The sequence below is a fragment of the Bufo gargarizans genome, chromosome 4 (genome assembly GCF_014858855.1).
Source record: "Bufo gargarizans isolate SCDJY-AF-19 chromosome 4, ASM1485885v1, whole genome shotgun sequence".
In the NCBI taxonomy this organism is placed as follows: Eukaryota; Metazoa; Chordata; class Amphibia; order Anura; family Bufonidae; genus Bufo; species Bufo gargarizans.
Window position 1 is genome coordinate 128,214,933 of NC_058083.1, and position 11,521 is coordinate 128,226,453.

General features: G+C 41.9%; 1 protein-coding gene across 1 annotated transcript; it reads left to right on the forward strand.

Moving 5' to 3' along the window:
- Nucleotides 1-6,370: 6,370 nt before the first annotated feature.
- Nucleotides 6,371-10,920, forward strand: LOC122935808 (zinc finger protein ZIC 4-like). The gene is made up of 2 exons (XM_044291705.1): nt 6,371-7,499; nt 10,181-10,920. Exons 1-2 carry the CDS (start codon nt 6,371-6,373, stop codon nt 10,612-10,614), a joined length of 1,563 nt encoding a protein of 520 aa, XP_044147640.1. The 3' UTR covers nt 10,615-10,920.
- Nucleotides 10,921-11,521: the final 601 nt, after the last annotated feature.

The following is an 11,521-nucleotide window of genomic DNA, read 5'->3' on the forward strand; positions in this document are numbered from 1 at the left end:
GCACAGAGGTCCTGCAGGGAGAAGGCATGCGCAGAGGTCCTGCAGGGAGAGGGGCATGCACAGAGGTCCTGCAGGGAGAAGGCATGCGCAGAGGTCCTGCAGGGAGAGGGGCATGCTCAGAGGTCCTGCAGGGAGAGGGGCATGCGCAGAGGTCCTGCAGGGAGAGGGGCATGCGCAGAGGTCCTTCAGGGAGAGCGGTATACACAGAGGTCCTCCAGGGAGAGGGGCATGTGCAGAGGTCCTGCAGGGAGAAGGGCATGTGCAGAGGTCCTGCAGGGAGAGGGGCATGCTCAGAGGTCCTGCAGGGAGAGGGGCATGCACAGAGGTCCTGCAGGGAGATGGGCATACGCAGAGGTCCTGCAGGGAGAGGGGCATACGCAGAGGTCCTGCAGGGAGAGGGGCATGCACAGAGGTCCTGCAGGGAGAGAGGCATGCGCAGAGGTCCTGCAGGGAGAGGGGCATACACAAAGGTCCTGCAGGGTGAGGGGCATGCGCAGAGGTCCTGCAGGGAGAAGGGCATACGCATAGGTCCTGCAGGGAGAGGGGCATGCGCAGAGGTCTTGCAGGGAGAAGGCATGCGCAGAGATCCTGCAGGGAGAGGGGCATGCACAGAGGTCCTGAAGGGAGAGGGGCATGCGCAGAGGTCTTGCAGGGAGAAGGCATGCGCAGAGGTCCTGCAGGGAGAGGGGCATGCACAGAGGTCCTGAAGGGAGAGGGGCATGCGCAGAGGTCCTGCAGGGAGAGGGGCATGCTCAGAGGTCCTGCAGGGAGAGGGGCATGCGCAGAGGTCCTGCAGGGAGAGGGGTATGCGCAGAGGTCCTTCAGGGAGAGCGGAATACCAGAGGTCCTCCAGGGAGAGGGGCATGTGCAGAGGTCCTGCAGGGAGAAGGGCATGTGCAGAGGTCCTGCAGGGAGAGGGGCATGCAGAGGTCCTGCAGGGAGAGGGGCATGCGCAGAGGTCCTCCAGGGAGTGGGGCATGCACAGAGGTCCTGCAGGGAGAGGGGCATGCACAGAGGTCCTGCAGGGAGAGGGGCATGCACAGAGGTCCTGCAGGGAGAGGGGCATGCACAGAGGTTCTCCAGGAAGTGGGGCATGTGCAGAGGTCCTGCAGGGAGAGGGGCATATACAGAGGTCCTGCAGGGAGAGGGGCATGTGCAGAGGTCCTGCAGAGAGAGGGGCATGCGCAGAGGTCCTACAGTGAGAGGGGCATGCGCAGAGGTCCTGCAGGGAGAGGGGCATGCGCAGAGGTCCTGCAGGGAGAGGGGCATGCACAGAGGTCCTGCAGGGAGAGGGGCATGCGCAGAGGTCCTGCAGGGAGAGGGGCATGCGCAGAGGTCCTGCAGGGAGAGGGGCATGCACAGAGGTCCTGCAGGGAGAGGGGCATGCACAGAGGTCCTGCAGTGAGAGGGGCATGCACAGAGGTCCTGCAGGGAGAGGGGCATGCACAGCCTGGTTATGCCTCATGTGTACGCTACCATACAGACTTGACAAAGTACATGGAACTCCAATAGGGGGATGGAGAATGGATCATGTATTACTTATGATTACCAATGTACCTAGTTTGAGGATAAATGGGGGACACCCATTTATCCTCAAACTAGGTCCTAAGAGGGGGCTCGGTAGCGCTATAGTGACCATCAGAGGACCTCCAGTAAGTATAAAATATCTTCTGGTCGAGGCTCAGGGGGATCATATATTTTTGAGCTTTGTCTCCAGGTCCATTGCCTGAGCACAAATCAGCGCCAGGGCATCTGCCTAATCCTGCTGACTGGCCGTTCATTTGGAGGCGCTAGAATTCATATCTGACGGCTCTCTCATTGTAACATGCCCCCCTGACCCGGGCAGACTGCATTGTCACATTACTCTATGACATATTCATCTGGAATTCATTTACGGACGATTTGATTGGAATGAGCTTTGACATGTATTGGATCTTATTAAAAAAGGAGACTTTGATCCTGCTGATGGGGTTTACATGATATGTCCCATCCTTACCAGGGATACCATGCACTGACAATGTGGTGGCGAGCATGTCCCCACAATGAGGACCGAGCAGTTAGTCCTGGTTGACGCCTCCTCTGACAGAGATACTTTAATCTGGTGGCTGCTATGTCAAATACCCGAGAGGCAAGGGACACTTATCGCCCCCTGGCTCCTTATAGAATCATCTTACTGCTCAGACCCGGGAAGGATTCAATGGATTAGCAGCTAGTGTTGGATATGGTGGTAAAATAGCATTTCTACACTTAACATAGTATTTAAAAGGAATTTATGAGTATATATATATATATATATATACATTTTTGCTTCTACAAATATTATAGATTTGAGTTATCATATACTGTCTATTGTAAGGATGAGTGTGCGTATATGTATGTATGAGTGTGTGCATGGGTTTGTGAGAGTTTAGATATGTTTTTATGTATATATGTATACATGTGTGTATGTGCGTGTGTTTTCTGTAAATTTGTGTGTGTGTATATGTATGTATTCACATGTGTCTGTTTTTATGTGTAGGTGTGTGCGAGTGCTTATATTTGTGTATGTTTATATACATTTGTGTGTTTATGTATGTGTGTATGTGTGTGTTTGTGTGCTTAATATATATATACACACATATGTGTTAATATGTGTGTTTATGTGCGTATTATATATATATATATATATATATATAAATATATATACACTCATATGTGTTTATATGTGTGTGTGTGTGCTTATAATATATATATATATATATATATATACACACATATGTGTGTGTGTGTGTGTGTGTGTGTGTGTGTGTGTGTGTGTGTAAGTGTGTACATTAAAGCCAAATTAGTTTTGTACATCCCCGTATATTTGCATGGCATAGATGATGATTGTGTTTACATGCACTTTAGGTGTTGGTGTAAATCAGGGGCTTTCAGTAACTGAATAAACAGATCCCCAGATGTCTGGTGTCCCCAGTGGGCACACAGTGGGAGCAGGAGCCTGCAGGGAGCGCACACATGGGGCCAGGAGGCCGCGCACTGCCATTAGGTAAGAGTCCTGCCTCTGTCCTCTGCCTACAAGGAGACTTTCCGAAGCTGAGATTATTCCAGTGCTAAAAGCTGTGACACCAATACAGACAAGATCGTATGTATTTCATGGACCTTTACCCCGAAGAGTTTATGGAGGAAAGCTAGTGTCCGGATCCCCGACCACTGCTCCTACCACTGCCCAGACCACAGTTCAGGCCACTGCCCAGATCACAGTCCGGGCCACTGCCCAGACTCCTGCCCAGGCCACTGCCCAGACTACTGTCCAGACCACTGCCCAGACTACTACCCAGACCACTGCCCATACCACTGCCCAGACTACTGCCCAGACCACTGCCCAGACTACTGCCTAAACTACTGCCCAGACCACTGCCCAGACCACTGCCCAGATCACTGCCCAGACTACTGCTCTGCATCTCATCCATTCCCAATAAAGAACATATTTATTCATATCAAATAAGACTGAAAATTGTGTTATTTAGTCTAAAACGATGGCTACTTCTTGAAGTTATGGCCTACCTACTCTATCTATCTATCTATCATTCCATTTATAATCCACCTAATATCTTAGTTCTGTAATACAGGGAACATTTATTCAGCAGGTGGGACTTGAATAGGTAAAACACACTGAGGACAGGTCCTAGCCATGTTTAATCTACCCCCCCCCCCCCTTTACTTTGAATACAAGCCAGCCGGCTATTTTTGAGGAGGTGTAAAGTGACCTCTCCGTCCAGAAACCTCTCAGATATAGGTGGTGTCTGCTGTCCAGCAGTCAGCGGTCCCACAGACCTTCATCCAGGTACAAACTGCAGCACTTTATTCCGAGCTATGAGAATAAAACAAAACGTGCAGAAGACACCGAGTGATTCCCCGGTCCCTGCATTTATGTTTCCTAATATCCTAGAATTATCTATTGATAAATACCTACAGAGGCGCTTCTTGGGTCCCAGACCACTGGTTTGTATAGGTCTTTGTATTTGTCCTCGGCGCACTTTAATAAACATGAATTAAACATAATAAATACGTACATATATTTAATACAGGACCTATCAATATATATTTATATATATATATATATATATATATATATATATATATTTCTATCTATCGATTCATCAATATATGTATCTACCTCTTGAAGCATTATACTCTTTTTTATATATGTGTTCTCAATTAGTTCACTAAGAGATTCTCTATGAGTTGCTCTCAGTGGCCCCAGTCATAGGCGGCCGGATTGTAGAACTCCAGCAATAACTCATCTCTATGACATACATCAATCATGGAATATATATATATATATATTTATTGCTCCGAACCAGCTGTACATCATGCAATTCATACATCTGTATGAATATCTATCTATCTATCTGCATCTATCTATCTACAGGTATCTATATTTATCTATATAATCTATCTATCTATCTATCTATCTCCACCTACCTACCTCTCTCCCGCATGTTGGGTAACACTTGCACACATGAATGCAGGCTTGTGTGTACAGGACCATGTATTTGAGGTCAGCCTGATGTGTATTGCACTAGATCCTCCTCATTACAGGCCTCTCATTAGCCACAATAACATTAGTTTGCAAGTAAACGATGAGTGGATGTGAGGAGGATCGTTGTGGAATGGAAGGTGTGATCTGTGATAAATATCTCACTTGTCAGGTAATGTGTGTGAAGTACATGGACTTGTATCCAGTCACAATACAGATAGAGCCCCAGTCACATCCTGTACAGGATGCAAAGCTATATATATATATATATATATATATATATATATATATATACATTTATGTGTGTGTGTGTGTGTGTGTGTATGCATGAGTATATGTATGTGTTTATATGTGTGTGTGTGTATAATATATATATATTATGATGTGTTTATATGTGTGTATATATATGTGTGTGTGGTATATGATGAGTATATGTATTATGTTATCTGTGTGGTATCATATAATATGTGTTTGTGTGTATATATATATCTGTATGTTGTGTTTTCTCTGTGTGTGTCTCTCTATCTATATATATGGTATATGTATGTCTTTTCTGTGTGTATTATTCTATTATACATATTATGCGTATATGTTGTGTCTACTATCTGTGTGTGTGTATCTTATATCTATATATCTTCGGTATCTGTAGGTTGTTTATTCTGTATATGAGTATATGTGTGTGTGTGTTATATCTATATTTGATTATGGTGTGTGTGTATATCTATTTAATATATTATGATTGTGTGTGTGTGTGTGTGTATATCTCTGATTAATGGTGTGTGTTATTCTCTGAGTCTTGTATGTCTTTCTCTGTCTCTCTTTCTCCTTGCTTCTGTGTGTGTCCCTCCTCTCTTATCATCTCTCTATATGATTATATGTGTGTGTGTATATATATATATGATTATATGTGTGTGTATATATATATGAGTATATGTATGTATTTATATGTGTGTGTGTGTATATATATATATATATATATATATATATGAGTATATGTAGGTGTTTATTATGTATATATATGAGTATATGTGTGTGTGTATATCTATATATATGATTATGTGTGTGTGTATATATATATGTATTTATATGTGTGTGTGTATATATATATGATTATGTGTGTATATATATATATATATATATACACACACACACACACACACATATATACACATACATACGTGTGTTGTACAATGGGGGCTGTGTGGGGACACTCAGCTCTGCTGCATGCGGCGCCTGTATGTGGACTCCACTGCTGCAGACATATCCGGTCTAAGCCCTGCACACTCCAGTTCACACCTGTGGCCAGATCAGTGTCGGTAATGGCGGGGACACGTTCTGCATTTTATTCCCGCACACTACCGCAAACTCCAGTCAGCTGACAATAACATTTTACATGCTGCATATAAAATATCATGAAAAGTTTGATCGCCAGATATTTCTTCTCTGCACGTTTTTATTTTCCAAGTGTGAATAATGCAAAAGAGGAAAAAAAAAAAAAAAAAAGCGGTGTCAGAAAGCACCAGGCAGGGGGGGGAGCAGACCGGGAGCCAGGCTGTGCGCAGGCGCAGTGCGCACTCTGCTTTCAGCCGGATCTGTCAGCGTGACGTCAATCATCCCCGGCCAGCCAATCAGAGCGAGCCGGCTATTGTGGAGCTCTCTGGGCAGTGGCAGTGTCTATGAATCTCTATTCAGCGGCTCCATGCTTCCTGCTGCTGCTTCTCAGGCATAGGGGATTCCACTTAGACATAAAAGAAAAAAAAAACTTTGAAAAACTTTTGGAACACACACAAAAAAAAAGTTTTTCTTTTATTTTTTTCCCCCCACAGCCAGGTGATTGTAGTTAGTGCTGCCATGAGTGTGGATGCTTTGGGAAACACAGTGATGGACCCTGCTTTTTCCAAACGGAACTCGGCGCTGAGAATAGTAGACTTGGCAGGGGCTCATCATCATCATCATCATCATCACCACCACCAACCCCATCAGACTATGACAGGCTTCCCGGGGTACATGGGGCATTCCCACTCAATGGCTCACATGCACCCTGGGGAGTACGCCGCTGATTGTCGCCTGGGGCCAGGTCCTGCTTTCCGGCCAGAACACATGGGGCACCATCCAGCGGCCCTCAAGCTCAGCCCTGCCCATAACCCTCACCAGCACCACCATCACATGGCAGGAGGCCACGCCGAGGCAGGAGCGTTTGTCCCGGCTCACTCAGCCAGTGTGTCCTTCTCCCCAGTCCCCCACTCGGCTCAGGCTATCCCTGCAGGTAGGGACTTCTTAATAGGGAGAGATCTGACAATACAAGTCATGCCAGGTCTGAGTGATCAGCCCTCTCCAGCATCTTCTCACCATGGAATGTTTGTCTCAACAACAGGTAGCTACCCTGGGCAGCATGGCCACCACACGGATCCTGGAAGCCATCCCTACTTCTCTGGACCACATCATGAGCAGCATTCCCATGCAACCCCAGGTGGCCACCAGCCTCTAAACGGACAGATAAGATTGGGGCTACCTGGAGACATGTACGCCAGGTCTGATCATTTCACTCAAGCAGTGTCTAGGACGGATCCCTTCTCTGCAGCTCTTCATAGTGGCATCAACCTGAATATGAACTTAGCTCCTCACCACGGTCCTGGAGCCTTCTTCAGATACATGAGGCAAACTATCAAGCAAGAGCTCATCTGCAAGTGGCTAGAGGAGGACCAGCTTCCAAAAAAACTTTGCTCCAAAACTTTCAGCACCATGCATGAGCTGGTCACACATGTCACGGTGGAGCACGTTGGGGGACCCGAGCAGTCCAGTCATATATGTTTTTGGGAAGAGTGCGCCAGAGAAGGGAAGCCCTTTAAAGCTAAATACAAACTTGTCAACCACATTAGAGTCCACACAGGTGAAAAACCCTTCCCCTGCCCCTTCCCTGGATGCGGGAAAGTCTTTGCCAGATCAGAGAACCTGAAAATCCACAAGAGAACTCACACAGGTCAGTGCCCTTGGCTCTTCTTTACTAGTTGTAGCATTATTCTAATAATTATTGTTATTCTATGTAGAGGTCACACCTTGTATTTCTTCTGGACCAGCCATTGCCTTTGACCATCACACATTAAATAGAAGGCAATGGATTCCAATCCCCAGAGATATTTTATGACCACTTCAATCTTGTGATCTGATTGATTTAAAACTCTGGGGATTACACGGAATATGACTACCAAAATAAAAAGCGATAAATAGATTTGGACACGTGGTTGTAAACTTTCATTCTGCCTAATTAATATTTATGAAAAATACCATCCAATTCCTAGGGACGGCATGAGATTTTATGGGCAAGAAAGAGAAACTATTCATCTGTGCTATGAGAAAATTCATTGCAATTTCATTTAAGAAAACAAAAATCTGAGTATCTTTAAATGGAAAACATAAATCTAGTCAGATAGACACACACATACTAGTACAGTATATATATATATATATATATATATATATATATATATATATATTTATATGTAATCGCTTTTTGGTTTATATTGTATAAATGAAATATTGGAATATCCCAGTGCCCTTGTGCCTACCTAGCGGTACATATGGAGCAGGTCTGGGCGCATAGACACCTGGAGTATTGTAAGGATTACCGTTATATTGCTGAATACAGTGGTGCTCCTGTCTGCCTCCCCCATGTCTCACTTTGTTTTCTAGCAGTGTCTGGTTGCTTTTCCTTCCATTCCATTTTTTTTTTTTTTAAATGACAAATTCTCAGTTTTGCTGGTAGTTGTGAACAGGTGCCACCAGGCATTCTGAAGGACAGATTGCCTTTGATGACTGCCTGCCTTCCTACTGACTTTCCCCTTTTCTCCAGAATCCACTATTCTACCAGCAAAGCCTTGCAGAAAATCCTCCGACTCTAAACATCTAAATTAAAAACCCAAAGCATAAAAAAAAACAAAAAACATACGTCTAGAAATGAGAGCATATAGAAACCTGCGCCATCTAGGATCATTGGGAAGTTTATATCTAGAAAACGGTTTTATAACAAAACACTCAAGGTAGACAATGTCCCTCTATACATAATCATGTGAGGATATTAGGAACTAATCTCCTATCTATCTATTTATCTATCTATTTATCTATGTATTATCTATCTATTTATTTATTATCTATCTATTTATTATCTATGTATCTATCTATCTATCTATTATCTATCTATCTATTTGTGCATCTATTATCTATCTACCTATCCATTTATTATCTATCTATTATCTAGCTATTATCTATCTATTTGTGCATATATTATCTATCTATTATCTATCTATTTATTATCTATGTATCTATTTGTCTATTATCTATTTGTGCATTTACTATCTATCTACTGTCTATTTATATCAATCTATCTATCTATCCATTATCTATCTATCTATCTATCTATCTATTTGTGCATCTATTATCTATCTATTATTTATCTATTTATTATCTATGTATCTATTTGTCTATTATCTATCTATTTGTGCATCTATTATCTATCTATTTATTATCTATCTATGTATTTATTATCTATCTATCTCATATCTATCTATCTATCTCTATAGTATATCAATCTATCTATTATCTATCTATCTTTCCATTTATTATCTATCTATTATTTGTCTATATATCTATTTATTAAATTTCTATTCTATTTCTACTCTATCTATATAAAATAATGGCTAACTCTGGAAGTCATGGTATATCTGTCTGTCTGTCTATCTATCTATCTATCTATCTGTATCTTTCTATCTAGTCCCTCTTCCAGTCTGGAGATTCCTATTTTCCTCTTTCCTTGTCAGAATTGAAGCCCCTCACCACAGACAGTAATGAATGGCTGCATTTACGGTTACCGAGAGATATTAAAGCACACTGCACAATCCCACACTTAATATGGGCGATTTCCCATGAGAATCCTAAGTTAGTGCTGGGATATAATTTTATAATGTGCTTGACTGGTATTTAAGGACAACAGATGGAGAGCAGTTTAGTGTTTAGCTGTTTAGATTTTAGCTTTGTGGTAAGTGATAAGGAGAATTCAACAGAAACTATAGTCTGGGAAATTGTGTAAATTCCACATCACAGACCTGGCTCATATCAATGGTATATGTTTATAATGGAGATGAAAATACTAGGCCGCAGGTACAGATATGATGTAAAAATAGGGGATTTTCTAAAATTAGTCCGTGTGAATACAGCACAATAAAATTAATATTCCAGGTATTAATATATCAGTCCAAGTACTGTATGGCTGTGGTCAGCAGAATACATTTTCCTGAGAAAAAAAATTAGACTTGCTGTTATTATTATTATTATTATTATTATTATTATTAATATTATGTTGTAATATTTAATTTCTAGCCCCGTAGGAGAATATATAAGCATTTGAAGCATATTAGCAAAATACTCATTATGTATTTATTTATTTTTAATAAAGACTGAAGCAATATAGGTAACAGAATACACAAGAGGTGATGATAATAATAATACAAATAATCATATATTTTATAGGGAATTATTTTTTTTTTATTATGAACACGTATGTATTTTCTATATTTGCATATATTTGTTAAACATTTTGGTGAAAGTTATTATTTTATTGAATGATTTTGTAATAATTTTGTCTCGTTCTATTTTTTTCCCTTACAGGAGAAAAACCCTTTAAATGTGAGTTTGAAGGCTGTGACAGACGTTTTGCCAATAGCAGTGACAGAAAGAAGCATTCCCATGTCCACACCAGCGACAAACCCTATAACTGTAAAGTGAGAGGCTGTGATAAATCCTACACACACCCCAGTTCACTGAGAAAACACATGAAAGTGCACTGTAAATCTCCACCTCCAAGCTCAGGCTATGAGTCCTCCATACCTTCTCTGGTGTCCCCATCCTCTGATTCTGGACAGGACCCTGCAGCTGCATCTTCTCATTCTGAGCCAATTTCATCTTCACAAGCCAACCTGAGTGAATGGTATGTGTGCCAGAGCTCAGGAGCAAGTGGCATCCCTACTCCACCTAGTCATACTCCTTCACCTGAGCACAGGAAGGCCTCCTACAACAACTGCGAAGCTAGGCCAAACTACTGACTACACCCAACCCAGTGCGACTTTCCTATGGTTTACTGAGCACTGTATTTTATAGAGACTGCTGAGGAAAAAAGGCCTTTTGCCCTGCTGAGGACAACCCAGGACCAATAAACATACCATAAGGGTTCATGTGATGTGATCACAAATAAAAACATTGTGTGTGCTATATGAATGATTATGAATGTGAGGTCAACATTGGACCAGGACCCCTAAATGCGTGTCTAAAAATCTTTACCTGGACTCCCTGTCCAATCTTTTGGTCATTTTTCTGCAAAGTCCCTCACCAACCAACCAAAGTGTTTGTCAAGGATTTGTACAGAATGAATTCTATCACTAGTTCCTAATATGCCCCATAATGTGTTGTCAGAAGCAGTGCTGGTGCTTTTATAAAGTGTTTATTTTTTTTTAATGTTACTATTTTGTGTTTTATTTTATTTTATTTTTTTACTGGTTTGTATAAAATGCCAATAAAATATTTTAATAGTCGTCATGGTCAGCCAGATGTACATATATGTATAAAAGGATTCTATAGTGTCTGCTGGTATGTATATATGTTCTTTCTTGTAAAGGGACCAGGTTTGGCCACAAGGACTACACTATGGGAAGGTGTAATTATTTTATTAAATTTCGCCACTTTGTTTACTTAAGAGCCATTGGTGTTCACAGTAAAAATAAGGTTATTGTACAGACAGGACAATGAAAGATGTTTGTGAAGTGTCTCCTAATTATGGCTTATGTCATGTTCTGAAAATAAACTGTTTTTGTACCATGAACGGGAGTCTGATTCTGGGTTTTTGATTTTGATTTGTTAAAAATTCAGTAATATTAAATAGAAGGAAATAAGAGAACAGGGGATGGAGAAACATGAGCCCTCAGATGTCCACCTTGATATTGCTGTTGGTTGCAG